The sequence below is a fragment of the Nanorana parkeri genome, unplaced genomic scaffold (assembly GCF_000935625.1).
Source record: "Nanorana parkeri isolate BGI_ZX_2015 unplaced genomic scaffold, ASM93562v1 scaffold1021, whole genome shotgun sequence".
Classification (NCBI taxonomy): Eukaryota; Metazoa; Chordata; class Amphibia; order Anura; family Dicroglossidae; genus Nanorana; species Nanorana parkeri.
This window is the reverse complement of record NW_017307289.1, coordinates 89772-111722: the sequence shown is the minus strand read 5'-3', so window position 1 is coordinate 111722 and position 21951 is coordinate 89772. Positions and strand designations below refer to the sequence as shown.

Genomic DNA, 21951 nt, shown 5'->3' with positions numbered 1-21951 from the left:
GCACCCACTGTGCGAATTTCGGCTTGCCACTGATATATAGTGTAGCTTTACACGCAAATTATTTGGAAAGCATGTATTCAGATAGTACCATGGTGCAGGATTAGGGGCTCCAAGGGGTTTAAGCTGTGTAAGGCTGCCTATTCTTGGCAGGTCCAAAAACTCTTCCAGCCTCATTCCAGTGTTCCTCAGTGACAACCAGTTGCACCAAATAAAAGGCACTTAAATTATTAACCATGACATCATCATGTACAGTATGTGCCATTGCCAGACAGTACCATCTAACACATATGCACTAACATCACAGCTAATATATACCTGCATGATGTATTTCTTCATATTGAGGCATGATTTATGCAAGTGGTGGGGGTTGCAGTTTGGCATGAGTGAGTTTAGTGATGAGATGATGTTACTCTTCCACAGTTGTGATGGTAGGAATTAGTGGACCTAACAATGTTCCAAACATCAGGGTCAAAGGGCAAATGATGGTTCTTCGCCCTGGTTACATTACCCGGTAGCAGCAACTGGTACATATTTTGTAATCGGATGCCATTTTCTGTCAAGAATATAATCCGTAGGCCATAAAAGCTAGTATTTAAATAAGCTAGTATTCAAAAGTGAAATAAAAGAAGGTTAAAAATCTCACCAGATAATTAATTAGGCTGAGAAACTGAACTGCAGCTTGAGAAGACTGGAATAATGCATCGTAAGATTTATCTATCAGTAAACCACAGGGTCACCTTTCCCAGCTGCTTTACCCCTTGTGGACAGCACTACTTAATCGGCCACTCATGCTGAAGTGGCCGAGTGGGCGTTCATGTCCCTTTAACCGTTGTTTATTTTTAGTTAGTAGGTGTGTATGAGGCAGCTCTCTCTGCACGGAAGGAATTCTCTGCACAAACAGCCAATGTAAGCAGCAGAGTCACAAACTGTTAAGAGACACCTAATCATTCCACCTGTATTCACGGAGGATGCATGGCACAAAAAAGAGGGAGATTTTAAGTCACTGCACATAGCTAAATATGGCAAAGGCTACAGTTTTCTCTATAAAAGCAATAGCAGGTAATGTAACTGTTTTGCAGCAGCGGGGAATGTAGAAATTACAACAACCACATTATGTAGTCACTTTATTTCCAGTAGTGTTTGCCAAAGTTGAGTTTTGTACTAAGGCCAGAGCTATTTATATGAACCAAAAAGAAGTTACTGCATGATGGGATTTAAAAGGGCTATTACAAGGTGCAACAGGAGCCCTTTCAATATAAAAATAGGTTTTATGAGATGCACTAATTGCTTTGTATAAAGAAATATAAGGAGCAATAATAAGAACTGACCGCATTCTTATATTCAGTCTTCTTTATATGTTCATTAGGGATACTTTCAATTGGAAGCGGGAAAAATTGGAACAATGGAGCAGAAAAGTTTATTACAGCTCATATTGCTGATATGGATGCGTGAAAGTCAAACAAGTTCCCATGTTGACCGCCCCATATTGTAAAAATTATACACACAAATATTCACATAATATAACACATTTGTGAGTGTGAAACTCTCTATTGTTTATAAACATACCAATGTTTCAACCGATTATATGAAAAGGAAAGAAGCAAGCATTCATGACTCAAGGGCAGAGCAGGGCAATGGGCCCCCTGGATGGAGGAGACAGCAAATTTTTCATTTTAGAAAATAAAATATACCTACTTACACCCAACTTTCATACATGGTCCCTAGGTAAGACTGATGTTCTAGTCCATTCAGCAAGATCCAATTTCACAAGAAATATACAATGCAGGAACAGCTTCTCATAAGATATTGGAATACTCTTTCTCATTCTCGTCAGAAGGACTGGGACATCAGCCTTGCCTAGGCGCCGCAGAAGCTGGGTGTAAAGTAAGTATATTTTTTAGCTTTTCTCCATAGGTTTGTGGTAGAGGGTGGGCCAGTGTTTAATAAGCAGGCCACACATTTGGTGGATTATAGGTAGTGTCAGGATCATAACTTAGGTGGTTTAGTGTTAGTTTTAAGGTTAGGCTCTAGTGGGTTAAATGGTTGGGAGCATGTAAATCGTTAAGGGTTAGAAATACTGTTAGGCACCGGGTTAGGTTTTAAGAGTTCAGTTTGCGGAGAGGGATGCCAACTGCTGCAGTTGTGACCTGAAGGCACCTTGAGGTTTCTGCACATACTTGCAGCAGCCTTTAGACCCTTCCGTTATGCCCAAATCTCGGACCAACACTTCCAAGCAATGTTGAAACTGGCAGCTAAGCCCCGGCCTTACACATTTCTATTGGTTGATCAATATGATGGGCAGTCTCACTGGCTGACAGCAATACGGTATGCAGGTAGGCAAATTTAGGTCCTATCAGGAATTATTGAAGCTTTGCCTGTCAGAATGGCTCGAGACTAGGCTTTGGTTTAGGAGCCTCCTGCAAACATGTGCACCTTTAGGTCCCTGCCCTTTAAACTTAGCAGTTTTTAATTTGTGTTCCCTTGTCAGAGACTCATTAGGGATTATGAGTAATTTAAGGACTAAGATTATTAGAAGAGGTTACAAATTACATAATTGTATGGGTTAGGTTAAATGTTAGGAGCTACTTAAAGTAGCGCTACAAACAAGGTCCACTTATTTACTGAGGGTCTCCTTTCTCTTACTAAAACACTGCACTAAAATGAAAAAAAAAAATGGAAAATAGGTTATATGTTTACCTTTCCCTGGCTTCTTTCCTGCAGGGGATAACATGACATCCTGCCAAAAAGATTCTGGGTAATGCTAAGTAGCCCAGATCATACAGGATGACTTTCTACCACAGCGCAGGAGTATATGTTTGTGAAAGTGCACCCGTTCTAGAGCGAGAAAGGTTGCGGATATAACAAACAATGCTGAAAAAGTAACTTAGAGGGCATTAATGCAGGAGAGGAGTGTGGAGGGTATGACAGTGGGCAGTATGTGCTGGAGAGGACCGTGGAGGGTATGACAGCAGGCAGTATTTGCAGGAGAGATGAATGGAGCGTATGTCATTGCGCAGTATGTACTGCAGATTGATACTGGGCGCTGAGGGGTTAGGAAACATGCACTGGGCACGACATGTGTTGGGTACTGGCTGTTGATGGATAAATGCACATGCAATGGGTACTGGCAGCTGAGGAATAAATGAACATAAGCAGACGACATAAGTTGAAAATAGGTGCTAAGCTAGGGTTAACCTACATTAGCTGAGTATTGGATGCTGAGAGGTTAAAGAAGTATTAAACAGTAAAAAAAAAATGCCATAATTAATCCAGATCAAACAAATATACATTGCTCAGCAAAGTGTTTAATATTTTTGCCCATGCTCTTACAGTCATCATGTTTCAGAACAGCGGGCTCATACTCTCTCTGCTCTGCTTCCCTGAACCTCCTGTCCACTACAAGAGCACAAGGGACAGCACAGTCTCCTGCATCTCTCCATCTACTATTTTGGAGAAGGGAGAAGAGAGGAAAGAAGAGAGGGGAGCAGGGGAGTGTAGTGTCCTGCAGTGCCTGTGGTTGTGGAAACACACACCGCTAACTAGCACACACAAGGGTGGCTCCATAGGACCATGCAAGGGAAAGAAGCCACCATAAAACAGGATATCAGGGCCAGAGCTCAGGGGACCAGCTGATTCTGAAGGGGACTACAACTATTAAACATCAATGAGCAGCATCTCTTCAAAATTGTTTCATCAGCATTTGAAATAGCTTAAAAGCTTTCTGACTTTAATATGCCTTTAACATATTTGCCTGGGCTTGAGCACTGGCGAGATAATGCACATAAGGTGAGGACTGAACTTTGAGGGTTTGTCACGTATGAGCAGAAAATTGAGTGCTAAGGGGTTATTGCAGCTAAGCAGAGGCTGTTCCCTAAGGGGCTAATGTTTTTATGCTGGGGACAGATTAATGCTAACTCACCAAATATTAATCACTGAAGGGTTGATGTGCATGCCCTTAAGGCAAATCACATCCAGTGCAGACATATTACTGACAGGTTAAAGATAAAACTGGGAAGCTGATGGGTTAACGCTTCTTCTGTGATGACTGATCGCTAACAGGCTGACTAGAATGCTCTCTGTACTGGGGGGACCATCTTACTGCTGGTATGGACACTGGGGATAGGTGAGTGCATGCTGGGGGTAAGATACAGGTGAAAGACCAATGTTTGTGTGCTGGAGGAGGGATACAGGAGGAAGGCCAATGTATGTGTGCTGGAGGAGGGATATGGGAAAAAACCAATGTATGTGTGCTTGAGGAGAGATACAGGGAAAAAACTTGTGTGTGCTGGAGGAGGGATACAGGAAAAAGACCAATGCATGTGTGCTGGAGGAGGGATACAGGGGTATGACCAATGTATGTGTGCTGGAGGAGGGATACAGGAGTATGACCAATGTATGTGTGCTGGATGTAGGATACAGGGAAAAGACCAATACATGTGTACTGGAGGAGGGATACAGGGGTATGACCAATGCATGTGTGCTGGAGGAGGGATACAGGAAAAAGACCAATCCTTGTGTGCTGGAGGAGGGATACAGGGGTATGACCAATGTATGTGTGCTGGAGGAGGGATACAGGAGTATGACCAATGTATGTGTGCTGGATGTAGGATACAGGGAAAAGACCAATACATGTGTACTGGAGGAGGGATACAGGGGTATGACCAATGCATGTGTGCTGGAGGAGGGATACAGGAAAAAGACCAATCCTTGTGTGCTGGAGGAGGGATACAGGGGTATGACCAATGTATGTGTGCTGGAGGAGGGATACAGGAGTATGACCAATGTATGTGTGCTGAAGGTAGGATACAGAGAAAAGACTAATGCTTGTGTGCTGGGGGTAGGATACAGAGAAAAGACCAATGTGTTTACTGGAGGAGGGATACCGGGAAACAACCAATGTGTGTGTGCTGGGGGAGGGATACAGGGAAAAGACCAATGTGTGTGTGCTGGAGGTGGGATACAGGGGCGTGACTGATGTATGTGCCCTGGAGGAGGGATACAGGGAAAAAAACAATGTGCATGCTGGAGGAGACAGACTGGGAAATTACCAATACCAGTGCGCGTGCTGGATGAGGAATACATTAAGTGAAGCAACGCGTGCTGGAGGTGGGATACAGGGGCATGACCTATGTGTTTGGACTAGAGGAGGGATACAGGGAAGAAAACAATGTGTGAGTGTGTGCTGGAGGTGTGATCTTACTGGCAAAGGACCAGGAAGAGGCTGATTTGCACAATGGCAAAATGAAAATAGAACTTGAAAATGATATGATATAGGATTGGAACGTGATGAGTTGGAATCCCCAAAGCTTCAGGGTCTATGATAGACTGATGTCCCCACTGAAGTCTCCAACAATTATGAAAACACCAGCGTCTGACTTAGCCTAGTGAATGCCACCAACACATATAATATTAGTTTTGAATGTTGCAACCCCTTTATTCCACACAGTACACTCAAGCTCATTTAAAAAACACCTAGGCCACCAACAACTTCCTCCAAATATGGGTTTTTCAAAAGTGTTTACCTTGTTACCAATTAGCAACTGGAGACCATATGTAAATATAAAGGCATGATTAAATATATCACAGGCGCTGGCATGGTGTGGGGAAGTGAACACAGGCAAGAGTGATGCCACAGCAAGGTCCTTAGCAGATCTGGGTTTTATCAATCTTCATTAAAACAGAGGTACTCACTGTAGACCTATATTAAGCAAACTTTATATTATTAAGACAACACTAGACTTCATATAATAATTACTGGGTAAAAATATTTGTAAAAGAACAAGGATACAGAGAAAACTGGTCATTATTTGAAGCAACACGAGACTGATATACAATTATAGGGAAAATATAGAGGTATGAAATCAATTATATGGAGCAATTGTATGGATTGCAAGCACAGGTCACAGTAGGAAGATTTATTGTGGTAAAGGGAGAGTATTACAATCTAAGAAATATATGGTGGAAGAGGTTTGACAGGGAGGAACAATAACTATTATATGAAGCATTTATATGAGGTAGTAGATGAAGGGATAATATACATTAAATAATAACCTGGGTCATCCATAAGGTTTGTGCTAGAAGAACAAAATGAATTATAACAAGCTTGGCTCATAAGGTAGGAAAACAGAGTATAACTGTTGGATCTTTAACCCACCAAGTGCCAGGACAGCATGATTCCTGCATTACCAATAGTAAGCTAAAGGCCATTCTGGACTTGGTGGGGTTAACGATAAAAGAAGAGTGAAATGACATTTGGGAATGCTGTCACTGTGAGTGCACTTTAATCACTGGAAATTGTAGCAGTAATTAAGTATTTAATTTCAGCTTCCAGGCGGTTTTATAGGAGCCTTAACAGCCTTAACTATTGATCACCCATCCAGATGCCTCAGGGGTTTAGTCACATTGATAAGCAGAGCTGTTTTGTACAACTCTGACAAGTTCTATGTCCATCAGGCTATGTCTCCTATGACATGCTATAGCAGCTCTTCCGGGACACCCTCCATGGTACAGTTTAACCCCTCCTCGTATGGCCATATTATCCTGGATATCACACTTCACAAATATGAATGGCATATGTCACAAATAGGACATCCAGATGCCTCAGGGGTTTAGTCACATTGATAAGCAGAGCTGTTTTGTACAACTCTGACAAGTTCTATGTATATCAGGCTGTGTCTCCTATGACATGCTATATCAGCTCTTCGGGGACACCCTCCATAGTACAGTTTAACCGCTCCTCGTATGGCCATGTCCTCCTGGATATCACACTTCACAAACATTAATGGCATATGTCACAAATAGGACATCCTAAACCTGTTCTTCATTTAAATATGTAGATTTTACATTTTCCGGTGTCATGTTGCCTATCACACAGTCTATGTAAAGTATCCATCAAATCCAAAGGGTCTAAATCAAAAGTCCCAACAATGGCTAAAAATGTACAAGGTGCCATTAGTGTTATTTTAATGTCTAGTATCTATGACATTATTTAAGCAAGAAAAAAAATATTTCAAATTACAAACCTATGGCAGTCAATGAGAAATCATTGTCTCCGTGCTGATTGACCTATACAGACAAAACCTATAATCAGAAAGGTTGCTGTGATGAATAAGCGTATGTCGCTCACTTGTGTAATTTAATAAAGTACTTGAACCATAAAACTATTCTTTTATGGTTCAAGTACTTTAACTACAACTACACTTAAAAAGAACTTTTTAACCGCCCCATTGTAATTCCTATTGGTGCTTTTATCTGCTCCATACACATAGCTTCTTTCTATTAAATCTACTGCTCCACAAAACTATTCCACACACCATATACAATGAGTGCAAATGCAAACATATCTCGTTGTTCTATAACTGTTCCATACATAGCAACTCCTAACAGTTCAAATAATGCTTTCTATTGTTCTCCCCCCATCCATTGACTATGCTTTACAGAACTGTTCCATACTTGTCTCCCATGTACATATACTCTGTCTCACCCAGCTTCTCCTAACCTGCTCTTCAGTTTTCACTACAATGTTCTTTTTATAACTTGACAAACAGCTTCATATAACTATGTCCTACATTTTATAGAATGGTACAAAGACCCCGCATTGTGGAACAGCTATTCTTCTAGTTTCAAAGATAAATGAAGCATTATCAGCTGCTTCCTCCATCCATCACTAAAAGCTCCTCTTTGCGTCTCTTAGGAAGAATATCTTCCGAAGAATAGAATACTCGAACATGGCACAGCAACTCATATAGAAATGATATGTGGTGTGATCTCTACCATTTCTCAGTAATGGTCAGTTCCTCTGCACATCCCCAGCTGCACTTGTTCACTTGTTAGGATACATTATTCTTAATACAATGAAGGGTGAATAGGTGGACACAATCGATCCCACCAGAAAAAGCGATGCTGAAAAAAAAAAAACCCCAGAAGACTCAAGTTGTTCAGAATACTACCATTAAACCAAATAGCAAAGGTTTCTGGAAAACACAGAAGGCAGGACAGGTGGGTCAAGGAGAAACAGGTAGCGTGGATAAAACCAGTTGATAACAGAAATATGAAAATAAGATATGTTGCATGGCTAATTAGGATTGTACAGTGTGTCCAAACCTGTGGATAGCTAAGTAAGTCTCTAAAGAAGCCACAGGTAGAAGGGCCAAGGGGTAAAGGTCAAGAGGTGGAGGTCAAGTGCTGAAAAATGCACTTACAATGGATATGTGAAATAAACAGTTAACAGAAGAGAAGGATGTTATATTACTGTATATGGACAATCAGAATAACATGTGGAAGGAGGATTATCTATTCAGGGCCAAAATAATCAGAAGAAGTGGGCAGCACAGTGGCTTAGTGGTTAGCACTCCTGCCTTGGGTCCTTAATTTGACTTCCAACCAGGATGCTAACTGCATAGAGTTTGCATGTTCTCTCTGTTCTTGTGTGGGTCTCCTCCGGGTACTCCCCCACTCTAAACACATGCTGGTAGGGTAGTTGGCCCCGGTCTACATTGGCTCTAGTATATGTATGCATGTGAAGGACTTTCGATTGTGAGCTCCTTGAGCGTAGGGACTAATGTGAATGTACTAATGTGACACTGTATCTTATATGTGTATCACTCGGCTGTAGATCCTCAAATGATCTCTGAATTCATTGTGACACCGTCCTTCCTTCTGGAGGGGGGCTACTTTTGTTCCCCATGGTCGCTGAGTGTGTGTTGTAAAGTAGCCACTGCTCAAAGCTCACTTCTGTGAAGGACTACAATCTCAATACAAATGAGTAAACTAAATGTGAGATTGTAGTCCATCTCAGGAGGCAGCTTGAAGCGGTGGCTACTGTACAACACACCCAGGACCATGGGTAACAAAAGTAGCCACCCTCCAGAAGGAAGGACAGTGCCAGCACCAATTCAGAGATGATTTGAGGATCTGTAGCTGAGTGATACACAAATAAGATACATTTTTGTTAATAGTTAAGGTACTTGAATGCATTTTTAAGATTTAACTCATGGGTTTACTGTCACTTTAAGGAACAGAGGGCAAACACAGAGAAGGGAATTTATCAAAAGCGGAGCAGACAAAAACTGGAGCAGCTGTGCATGGCAACCAATCAGCGTCTCTATTTCATTCTCAAATCTTAACTGAACAAACTGAAGGGAGAAGCTGATTGGTTGTAACGAACAGCTGCTCCAGTTTTGGTCTGTTCCAGTTTTGATAAATTCCCCTCAGAGTAGGTAAATTTATTTGAAGGTGTCACAAAAACACAAAATCTGGGGCACAGGTGTATATATTTGTGGGTGTCACAAAAACACAAAATCTGGGACAGTGATGTATATTTGTAGCTCTCTGCTCACATCACCTGTTGGCAGAGAATGCCAGGGCAAAAGTCTGCCCTCCTTCCCCTTGCCACTTTTTCCAAAGCTTAGCCAGTGTGAACATTAGCTCTGTCACCTTAAAAAAAAAAAAAAAGCAGGTGCAGCTATAAACATGCTCCTGAAGTCAATCACTTTAGATTATAATGGTGCTGATGAATATGCACGACGTGCGAATCTGGAAACTTGTATGCACGATCCTAACCAGACAGATCCCCATTTGATTTGAACACACATATGAAACGAGGATCATATTCATGTGCAGTGACAACTCCTAAGCACACAGAACGGAAACAAACGTAACAATAGCAGGTGATTGTGTAACTATCAATGTAACTCTGTGATTAGACGAAGCGCACGGTAGGCGCAGAGCGCAGCGCAGAGGTAGCGCACATCATCCACCTGTCAGAGCCAGCAGAGCGCACCGAGGCATGCACGGGCAGAGCACACCAATGGAAGGCGTGCCCCCTTTACATGTCATTGAAAAGCCACTACTTCCAAGCATCAGCTAAAGACAAGGACAAAGCTGGGTGCCCCTAGGGAGCCGCAGAGGAAGAATTATAGGCGATCTTACCTTTACTGGCGGAAACCTCCCGGTTAATGTGCATCTTCCTGCCTGCCTCTGCTCCTCCGCGGATCCCTAGTCTCTCTTCACTTCCACTTGTACGTCCCAGGAAAACAAAGACAGCCTGCGAGGTGGGATCAGGAGGAGGGGGACAGGGCTGCCACCTCTAGGTCTCCTGTATCCTTGACTCCAATGTGGGAGACCACTGCAAGGAGAGATGCTGAAGGCAGCAGGTGGCCCCTGGAGCCCCTATGTGTAGCTCAGAGAGGTAATTAATGAGGATCTTTGGGAAGAAAGCAAGCTCTCTGGCTACCTCTTCCTCGATGTGTCTCTCCCTTCGCTGTCACTTGTTTTCTCTTTCTCTCTCTCTCTTTCTATTCCATCCACATGCTGCTGGCTGCTGGCAGAATCAGAAACTGCACACACACACACACACAAGCACACATTCCACTGTAATCTCTTCTACTGGCACCTGGAGCACAAGCAGGGAAGAGGTGTACAGGGATCCAAACCTAATTACATATACTGTATGTGTGTGTGTTAGCTTACACAGTCAACACCAAGCGTCCTTGTGCAATTATGTTTCTGCTGAAATAATAAAGGCTTTCAAAAAAAATATCACTCCAAGCAGTAGAAGGGTCATTGGCACATTATGTAATGAAAATAAATACTCTCTGCAACTGCTGCAATTAAAGAAACTGACACTTTGTGATGTCAACACTGGAATACCTAATCGACCTTCAGTGAAAGCACAGAATGTCAGCTTTGCTGGCCAGGAACCTCTTTCCTTCACCTTTGAAGATCTAAGAGAGGTGCACACACCTTTCACCCAAGATTTACAAATTTATTGAATTGCTTTTAATTGTGAGGGTGCTGGATAAATGTTGTTTGAAAATAGATATAAATGGATCCCTATAATGTGGTAGTTGTTGCCATGCTTTGTTGTTCAATAAAATTGGGAGCACAGGCACTGCACATGTGTGATGACCTTATGTGATAAAGGTTGGAGCATCATTCAAGGGTATAGGATGCAAATTAATCAAATGTGATTTTCTTACCAATGAGAATCTAAAGAATAATTTAAAGATGTACTCCAGGATGCATTGACATTAACCCTTGCAGTGCTGCCACCCCCACACTGGAAGGATTAAAGGAGAACTTTTGTTGTTCAATAGAATATGGAGCACAGACACATGTGTGATGATCGTATGTGATAAAGGTTGAAGCATCATTCAAGGGTATAGGATGCAAATGAATAAACTGTGACTTGTTTCCCAATGAGAATCTAAAGACTTATTTAAAGATGTACTCCAGGATGCATTGACATTAACCCTTGCAGTGCTGCCACCCCCACACTGCAAGGATTAAAGGAGAACTTCTGTTGTTCAATAGAATTTGGAGCACAGTCACAGCACATGTGTGATGATCTTATGTGATAAAGGTTGAAGCATCATCTACCTACTGCAAGGATAAAAGGAGAACTTTTGTTGTTCCATAAAATATGGAGCCCAGATAAGATCATCACAATTGTGCTGTGTCTATCTGACAAAGGTTGAAGCTTCACTCAAGGGTAAAGGATGCAAATGAATAAAATGTGATTTTCTGCTCAATGAGAATCGAAAGAATCATTTAAAGATGTTCTCCGGGATGTGTTCAAATTAACCCTTGCAGTGCTGCTACTCCAGGATTGCATGAATTAAAGGAGATGTATTGGGAGAGTAAGATATATTCTTCCCAATACTTAGAGCCGCTGTGCAGGTGTAATTTGCCGGCTCTACAAATCGAGAGCTGAGCGATCATGAATCGCTGATCACTCCGCTCACGGTCTTCTCCATTCAGAGACAGATGACTGTCAGTCAGCACTCCGCGCAGGGATTCCACGCTGCTCTCTCTCCAGTGCTCATTGGAGGGACAGACAGGGGAAGGGGCGGGCACAGCTGGCTCTGGTTCTAGAGAGGTAGAGCCAGCTGTCAATCCGGTCAGTGAGGTGGATCCCGACAATATTGTAAAGAAGATATATGCACCTCATCTATGGTCCTGAGGTAGTGACTGCTCACCTCTCAGTGGTTGTGTTATGTCCCTCGGCATCCTCATGTCTAATGGACCTGCATTATATGTGACAACATCACAGGTCCTTAGACCACCGGAGCCCAGGGAAAAAAGAGACTGCAGGGTCCTGTCAAGCAGCCAGGCAGGACCAAGAATCCACTGAGTATATCTTCCTTATATTTGTCCCTAGATCAAAATGAACACCTAACCCTTGCAGTGCGGGGTAACAAGGGTTAGGGTTCATTTGAATACATCCTACATCTTCTTTAAGTGATTGTCCAGACTGCTGTTTTTGGCATTTGAGAATCTAAAGCTGGCCATACATTTGCCGTTTTTTTCTCGTACAGCCCCATGATAAAACAATTATGTGGATGGGGGAATCTCCCCTACTGGGCTATTGTATTCTGACAACCAACGCCGGCAGATATTAGAATACCTGGATGGTGACTGCAGATGATTGACTGTAGTGACTGTTCAGCTGGCATATTTCGGGTCGGCTCTATCAACAAAAGTTGATAAAAAATGTGAACGCAGTGGTGTCATCAGGGCCACACATTGCTCGAATTTCATCCAAGTCAGTAGGACACCATTTGTTTTTGTTTTTTTTCTGTATTCAGGACTTCTGCTTCTCATCTGCTAATGTGGCAGCATATGCCTGTAAAGTAAACTGCTCCTAGGCTTCCATGGGTGTTTCCAGGTTCATGTGCCAGCGGGAGAGGAGGATAGCTTGTATTCACATGACACCTGTTGTTAGCAACTGCCACTGGTTTTCTTCTAGTAATGTTCCTGAAGCCTTTGGAGGCAGAACTCCAGGCTAACAGCTAAATACACAGATGGCATGCATATAAGGGAGCTGTTATACCTTCCAGGGGTTTTGTATTTCTGTCCATCCAGTCTTGAGATTTACATAGTCCTGCCACACAGAACCACCAGGGCAGGAGAACCTTTTTTTTTCTGTTACAGTTCAGTAACATTTACAGGTCTTGCCCTACCCTCAGCCCATGACTGGACAGTAAAAGAAGAAGCAGCACCCTGATGACCTAAGCTCTCTGTTACTCTGCTCTTTCCCTCCTATCAGCATGCTCCTTGCACTGCAGAGCAACTGATTAGCTTCTTGTGCTGCCTCTCGCTGCTCAAGTCTGTGCTCTGGTGTACAGGGAATGCAAGCGGCTAATACCAAGTAAACTTTAGGTACTTAAGCTGGCCATATGCGGCTCAAATGTTGGCTGATTCCTGCTGTTGGCACCACCTGGTTCAACAAGCTTCCATTACAAAATCAAATAAGGTGGGTAGAAAACTGTCGACCAAATAGTGACTGCATCCATTCAGATGCTGCCACTGTTCGGGTATTCAGACAGCCACAGGTGCTGGTCATCTAACACCCCTTTCATGCGGCCGTTATGATTAGATCCTCAGTTTTTCAGGCAGACCTTATCAGAAGCTCAATGTTAGTCTATGAGCAAGCGGATATAAACAGACTTGCATCAGCTTACATCTGATTACCCCTGAGTTCGTCTTAGGCCTCATTCACACTGATAAGAGCTGGCCCGTACAGATCCGTGCGGCGTGCATGGCTGTTTCGGGCCGCTCCCTGTACTGTACACTCACCCATACTGCACATCCATGCGGGTCAGGTGTCCATGCTCGCATGCAGACAGGATCCATCCTGTCTGCGTACGAGTGCGGACACCCACACGGATATGCAGTTTGGTGAGCGTACGGCCGCGTATCCCCATAGAGAAGAACAGGCTGCTACGTACAAATCACACGCAGCACCTTTCCTTACAGGGAGCGGCCCGAAACAGCCATGCACGCCGCACGGATCTGTACGGGCCAGCTCTTATCAGTGTGAATGAGGCCTTAAATGGACAAGAGTTCAATTTTTGCAGATCAAAAACATGATACATGGAAAGTAATGTAAAGCTCAGTTTTTACAAACGTGACCACCAAAGTAAAAGGGACTTTAATACAATAGCTGTCAAGTGGAGGTTCTTCCACCAAGCTGTTTAGGGTGGGTGAGGGAATTAAGTGAGCCCTGTTTTACACTGCTTGTATTTAACTACTACAATACATTAAGGGATATATTCATAAATACGTCAATTAATTTCTTTTATACCTGCCTGGAGTACTAAAATTGTTTTGTAGCTCCCATGTCACACTACACTGAATATTCATGGCACCTAATAAAGCCATACGGGTCTATTCACTAAGCTGCCGAGGGCAGCCGAGTGAACAACTGACCCCAAGTGAAGTGAGCCGAACAATGTTCAGCTATTCACTTCAGGCTTGTACGGCTGATTTCAGCCGTATATCGGCTGACATCAGCCGTACATCGGCTTGCTTCGCATGGCTTCGAGTCGGCCGAACATGCTCCGCATGTTCGGCCGACCCAAAGTGCAGAAGCTGTTCGACTCAGCCGATCCAACAATGCTAGTTTACTATTGGCTATTGCAAATTGAAATAGCCAATAGGAATCTAGCAATGCATTCCGATGGGCAAAACGTTTTTTGTTTTTTTTTCTATTCTGACACGGCTCCGTGTCAGAATAAAGAAAAAGAAGAAACAGCAGTGTTTCTCTCCTTGGCGGCCGGGAGCAGGAGACTCCCGGAGCGCCAGGGAGAATCGGCTCAGCCGAGCCGATGCATATGCGTTCGGCTCGACTGAGCCACTCGGCCACGTTCGGGAGCTGTACGGGCTATAGTGATTAGCCCGTACAGCACCCCTTCGGTTCTACAGAACCGAAGGGGTCCTGGGGACAAAGCTAGCCGAAGGATCGGCCGAAGCTACGGCTAGATCCTTCGGCAGCTTAGTGAATAGACCCCTTAGTGTTTGATTATTGACAATGCTTAAAGAAAACCTATACTCATTCTGGTCTGGTCCCTAATGGATTGTTTATGTCACCTGTAACTTAATTAGTATTATGCAGTTGTCTACGGATGCACTGCGGCAGTAAATTACAAGGACAATATGTCATATAGGTGCCGCAAAGTGTATTTCCACTTTTGCATCCAAATAAAGAGAACACCTATTTTATATTTGTAGAAAGAGGAAACAGTTCCAAAGCCAAAAGACTAAGGGCTGGAAATCATGGAGGGCTATTTAGGCAAGTATAGGACCTTCACAGATACTTAAAATTGTATAAACATGTAATGTTTTCTAGGCTTAGGCTGAGGACCAATATGAATATGTGTTTTTTGTTTTGTGCATTTTAATGTCTTTATTAAAACATTATATTTTTATACAATTTTAAGTGCCTGTGAAGGTCCTATACTTGCCTAAAAGGCCCTCCATGATTTTCAGCCCTATGGTTCACACCATTTTTTGGCCCAGATCAGGTCTGGAACATAGTGTGAACATGCCCACAGTTCCAGTGCATTCCAGACCAGACAAAATGGGACATGCAGTATTTTTCTGGTCTGGTCTGGAACGGACTGCGCTGGTGTCAACAGAGGCCAGAAATAGCATAGGGATACATTAGGATGCATTTTGGGTCCAGAAACAATCTGGTCCGGGCTGGAGATGATCTGGATGTGGTGTGAATGGGCTCTTAGTGTTTTGTCTTTGAAACTGTTTCCTCTTTCTACAAATTTTCTCTACTGGCTGTGACTGTAGGACCTTCCCCTCTTGAACATAATTATATTACTAAATTGACCTATTTTATATTTGTTATGCATGCATCTAGCAGTTACAATGCATCTTGCAGTTTAAATTGCTTTTACTTGGGTTAGGGTTTCTTGGTTTCTTAAGGGTTAAAGCTTCTACTTGCTTCTCCTTCTTTGTAATGTTAGAAGGGGATATGTAGTAAGAGAATGAGTAGGGGATAAGACATCCCCTCCCTGTTTAATGTTTATAATTTTTTTTTTTTTTGTTGTTGTTTGTTTTGTTTTGTTCTATAGTTCTGTATTTATGTTGAAACCTAAATAAAAAGCAAATTGATATATAGAAGGGGATATGAGTAGTTTAACAACGGTTTCTCCATTGTATGTTAATGAAGTTAATGAGAGAAGCGCAATCCTCAAATTTCAGTCCTAAGTCTTTCTATAAGGACCGATCTCTGTGAATGGGCTCAGAAAAACCTGTAATCAGCCATGTGGCCTGCTGCAACAAAACATCTAAAAAGTAAGAAATAATGTTTTAAAAATGATCAGGGTTATTCACAAAAGGGTGACGGGTTTGGAGAAGGCAGGAGAAGTGAACAATCTAGCACAAAAAGCTGATCTGGAAAGTGTGATGAATTGAAGAATTTGTCCAGTTTAGCTATGTTGTCCTAGATTGTTCACTTCCCCTGCCTTCTCCAAAGTCTTCACCCTTTTGTGAGTAACCCTGTATATTTCCGTATGCTGTAACATATAGTGCGGTCTTCTCAAATGTTACTGCAAAAGTGAAAATACACTTTAAGACAGCCTATGTGCCAACGATCTATGTGGTATCTAGCAGAAACATGTCTCCATAAGAAAAGGAACTGGGTGTCCACATCATCAACTTGGGTTTTAGTGGCAGTGAGGGGAGAAGGATTTGGCTTTTGACTTTGACCAACATTGAAACCTATATTACATATGCAGGACATCTCATAAAGCACATAGGCATTGAATGGATAAAAAACAAACACTTTCAGTAAGCTGGCATTATGCTCTAATAGGATATATGATAAGCTCTGCTCATTAATCTCAGTATAAAAAACTCTTTATGGTCACTACAGATCTCCAGTGTGTGAAACCTCAGTCACTGGATGTAGAGTGGATGCTCATGACAAGTGAAACATATGTTTTTATTTTGCCTGTATGAACCATTTAAGAAAACAAGCCAAGGTACGATACCTAAGATAAGGATTTTTCTGGCATATTTTGGACTGCATTTTAAAGGGTATCTATGGTCAAAAGTAAAAATAAATCTGTATTTCTATATTGAATTTCCATAGGTTCTATCCCATTCCTAATAACTATTGATCTAGAAGTTTATAAACTTACTAAGATGTCCATAGGATGTACTTCCTCAATGCACTGACACAATTTCACTCCGCCCTGTGAATATACACTTCCTGGTGTCACAACTTTTACAACGCCTGCTTTCTGAACTACAATTCAACATCTGAACAATGTAACATTATCATTGCTTGCTGGATGCAATGCATGATGGGATATGCAGTCATTAGAAATGGAGATTGCATCACATCAAGCAGCAGGGAAAGAAATTCAAAGCACACTGGGAATCCAGGAAGTTGGTGAAAGTGATGGGCAGACAGAAGGCAGCGCTCACTACTTAAAAGGGATTTTTTTTCAAGTAAGCTTTGATTGCATTATCAGAAACAACTCTAGTATGCATTCCTATTACAATACAGATGTTATAACAGGTATACTGTATATAGTATATGCTGGGAGTTTAAAGCACCTTTGTTGGCAGACTAGTTAGAAACAATGCACTCCTTTGTGGCTGATATCTTATCACAACACTTATTAAGGAGGGAGTCAGAGAGAGTGTTTGCTCTCATTAATGGATAATCTACAAATCACTATACTTAATAACACCAATATGGAATGTAGAAATGTTAACGTCACATATCATTTACTTTAAGGTAAACACTGTTTCCTTAAAGTGCACCTGTGCCCAGACAATGCATGCTTTTATATACTAGCTTTTATATACTCGGTATCGGTGCCGATACCGAGTATTTGAGCGAGTACCCATACTCACCCAAATGCTCCCATACATACCTCCGATACTGGAGCTTCTGTTCAGAGGGAGATTTCCCTCTGACCAGCAGTGCCGAGGGAGCATGGAGCCGGTTTCCTTTTCAATCAGGAAGCCGGTTGGTGGGTTATGGCCTGCCTCCCAGCTTCCTGATTGGCTAGGAAGGCTGCTTCACTTGTTGCTGGGCAGCCTGACTTCCTAATCAATCAGGAAGCCGGGCAGCATATATTGACCCGCCTCACGGCTTCCTGATCGTTCAGGAAGCCAGGCTGCCTAGAAACAAGTTAAGCCAACCTCCTAGCCAATCAGGAAGCCGGGAGGTGGGTCATGACGTGCCGATCGGCTTCCTGATTGGCTAGAAAGCTGGCTTCGCTTGTTGCTAGGCAGCCTAGCTTCCTGACCAATCAGGCAGCCGGACGGCACCTCATGACCCACCGCCCAACTTCTTGATTGGTCAGGAAGCCAGGCAGCCTCAGCAAGTGAAGCCGGTGTTCTTTTGATAGAACACCGGCTTCCCAGGATTTCAGGAAACCGGGCGATGGGTCATGATCCACCACTGGACTTCCTGATAATCGGGGCACAAGTCACTAGTATCGGTACTTGGTATCGGCGAGTACCGAAATAAAAAAATATTGGTACTCGTACTCGATCCCGAAAAAACGGTATCGGTGCATGCCTAATATATATTGTATATATACTCACCTGGTAAAGTGAGCGTAACTGTGGTGGTGGTGGGGCCTTTACAAAGACACTGTCCTTTGTCCTGCAAGGGCAAGGTGACAGTGTCAGGAAAGGTATGCAATAGTTATATCTCTGTGCTGTACTCCCTACCCTAGTGTAATTTACAGCTAGTCGGCACTTACAATGTAATCTTACATCAGCATCAATTAACTTATAAACAATTGCAGCGCTGTGCAACCTTGACACAACGTGCAAGTGACTAAACATTGTCTGTACAATTCAGGTGTGCAACCAAATATAGGCGATATAACTAAATAATACACGTAATTAAACATCCAAATATATATGATATAAAAACCACAGGGCGAAACAATCTTCAGTCCTGTGACAGTGTGAAACTGTCACCTCCAAGTGATCACCGCTGTTCTTAATAACTTCACAAATGACTCCTTCCTTCCACTTCTGTGGGATTTGTTTTTTTGGCCCCAGAGTTATAATTCCAGGCCAAACTTATTTAGTATTAAAGGCTAATTCCACTGTCCCCGGCGAATTTGGTAAAATGGAATTAGCCCCACCACTTTGCCCCCTCTCCCCTGCACTGCTCTTACCTGTCAACAAATGCTCCTTCCCCTCCGCAACTGCCGGAGCAGGACCCATACACATCAGCGCAGCCCAGTGGTCAGTATTTTAAATTCCGCTTGCAAATGGCGAGCACTCATTGGTCGGTAAGGTAAGAGGCACTTCTGACCACGGTAACCAATTAGAAGCACTTCTTAACAAGGCGAGCTTCTCATTAGTCAGTGCAGTCACCTGACCCATGAGTGCTCTGGCAGTCTAAGGACCTGTGACATTATCATGTCTAATACAGCCTTTTAGATTGGAGGAAGGATGCCAAGGGACATACGGCTGCTGGAGCGGAGGGTGAGGGAGGTGAGCAGTCACTGCCGCAGGTAAATGCATCCATGTAATTTAGACAGTATTTGAAAGAGCTTAAAAATCTTTGCTTTTAACATCACTTTTTGTCCACACCTGAAATGCACCCCATTGTATTCCTGTGGCATTTTGGGGCTCTGTTCACGCCGGTGCAGTCTGTTCCGGTGCAGGGGAAAAGATGCTGCGCGCACTATTTTTCTGGTCTAGAACACACCAACACGCATGTAAATGCATAAAAAACACATATGAACACACTGGGCATGCACTGGACTGCACCTGAGAGCCAGTTTTAAGCTAAAGAGAAAAACCTGCACCGGAACGCATCAAAAACGCACTGCACTGCGTTTGCAGATCTGCTCCAGATCTGGTCCGGACACGATTTGAACATAGCCTAAGGGCTTGTTCACACCATGTCTGGACCAGATCTAGATGAGTTTCTGCAAATGCGGTGCAGTTCGATTTGCATTTTTTATGCATTTACATGCATTTTGGTGCATTCCAGACCAGAAAAAACAGTGCATGAAGCACTGGAACGGACTGTAGTGGTGTGAACAGAGCCCAGAAATACCATAGGGATACATTGGGATGCATTTCAGGTGCAGACAAAAAGAAATTCCTGGTCCGGATCTGGTTTGGACATGGAGCGGTAAGTGCATACATTATTTTTTACAGTTGCACCGGCCCGGAACATGGGCATTGCTGTGCCTCGCGTTCTGGTGCAGCGATCACACTGTAAGCAGGGGGGCATGGCTGCAGTGCCATTGACTTGAATGCACCGCCACAGCCCCTCCTGCCCTAGAATGCAGGGAGGCTTACAGTATGCGATCTAGTGTGTTCCAGCAGCAAACCGTGCTGGAACGCACTGGAATTGCTCAGAACAAGCAAGCTGAGTTTAAAAAAAAAAAAGATTCTCCTGAGGAAGTTGACATCAGTTAATGATAAGTACTATTTTTTTGTCCCCGCCATATCAATAGGCTACCATTCTAAAACCAAATTACTACCAGATAAGCATTACGGTACTTTCCATTGCCTTCTTCTGATTGACTTCATCTAAACCAGGATGGTTGGATGGCAATGTGTAGCCTATTGGACAAGATGTCACTGGCTGGTACTGGAAATTGCCTCTAGGAATATTTAGGTATTCATTACTGGGCAATAGTCAGAGCTGCGAGTCTTGCAAACATCTTTTGATATTCATATATTATACACACAATTACTTTTCTATAAAAGAGCTAATAAAATGAATGCAAAGCAAAGTAAATGTGTCGTCCATAGCAGATGGTTTCTAGCTGACTTCTACAGCATGCCAGAAAAGTAGAGGCAATATCAGTCTGATTCCTATGGATATTATTATCTCTATTTTCCATTTGATCCCAATTTTATAATTGAATTCTCCAGTATCCAAAGCTACTGTATTTCCTTGCAGTTTACATTTTTGTATGAAGAAAGCTATCATTGTATTGTTACATATAGCCATTTCATGCCATCCACATTTGTAGAGAGGTATTTGGACTGTTTCAGAGTCAAAATTAGATTTTCTTTTTCAAATGAGCGCTAGGGGCGTTCATACCGCTGCAATCTATGGTCCAGAATAACAGAACAAATATAGATAAAAGGAGTCCATATGGTGCATCATTTATGACCATATGGTTAAATGAACTCTAATTTATACAATCTTTGATGTTCAGAAACACTAGCAAATTGCATTGATTTTTTTAAGATAGGGGGGAAAGGAAAGGGAAGGCTCTTTACAGAATATTATACACCTGTATGAGATGTAAAAATAAAGCGAAGAGTGTGCAAAACAAATTGTCATTCAGGGCTTGTAGTGGGGTGAACAGTCACAACGGTGAAGGATGGGCTCAAGTGGATAGACCGCATACTGGAATGTGACTTACTGTTCTTTACACAATGTTTGAAGAGCAGCAGTGCATAGGAAGACACAGGTGCAGGTAAAATATGAGGAAGTGTTCTTTATATATAATGGGTGTAAAACAGGACAGAATCCCAGCCAAGAATGTCGTAATAGGCATTACAGGAGTTCTTGGATGGTTTCGATTTGTTTAAAGAAGAACTCCAGGAATCAACAAAGTTAACCTGTGCAGTGGTGCTACCCCCACACTGCAACGGTTAAGTGCTCGTTTTGGTGTAGGGACTGGCATACAGAAGATACATTTACCTGAACCTTGGTCCTGTGGAGGGCAGCACTCACCTCTCTCCCTCTTCGCTCTGGCAGTGCCCCTTGGCGTCCTATTGTCTAATGAAGATAAATGGATGGGTCCTTAGACCTCCGGAGCCTGGAGAAGAGTCTATGGGACGGTCTAGCAGCCAGGATAAATGTTAATTCCTGGAGTTCCTCTTTAATGGAAACCCATAGAAGCTGCCATTGTAGATTTCTCATTCCACAAAGAATGGTTTCCTGGCTGTTATGCTGACTCTCTGGCTTTAGAACTTTATGAAACACCGAACTGAAAGAAGCATGCGGATCAGCACTTCTGATTTAACACTGACTTTCCTGATCCAAGTCAATGTCCACAAAGTACAAAGTCAGTGAGTCAGTATAGCAGGTAGGTGACTACATTTTCACAAGGAATCCAGCAATGGCAGCCTACATGTTTTCTTAGGAATGGTCCACAGAAGAAACTCAGTTGTAAATCTGTTAATACTGAGACGTTACCA

At 42.8% G+C, this 21951-nt stretch overlaps 1 protein-coding gene across 3 annotated transcripts in view; it reads right to left on the bottom strand.

Annotated features, from left to right (window-relative positions):
- SYT7 (synaptotagmin 7) overlaps positions 1-10361 on the bottom strand; it is a 372492-nt gene extending 362131 nt beyond the window's left edge. Inside the window, exon 1 of one of the 3 annotated variants that reach the window (XM_018567216.1) lies at positions 9931-10361. In XM_018567216.1, the coding sequence (XP_018422718.1) occupies positions 9931-9964 (34 nt within the window). In that variant the 5' untranslated portion in view covers positions 9965-10361. The remainder of the gene's footprint in view (positions 1-9930) is intronic. The other 2 variants (XM_018567213.1, XM_018567214.1) reach the window with 2 other exon arrangements.
- Positions 10362-21951: the final 11590 nt, after the last annotated feature.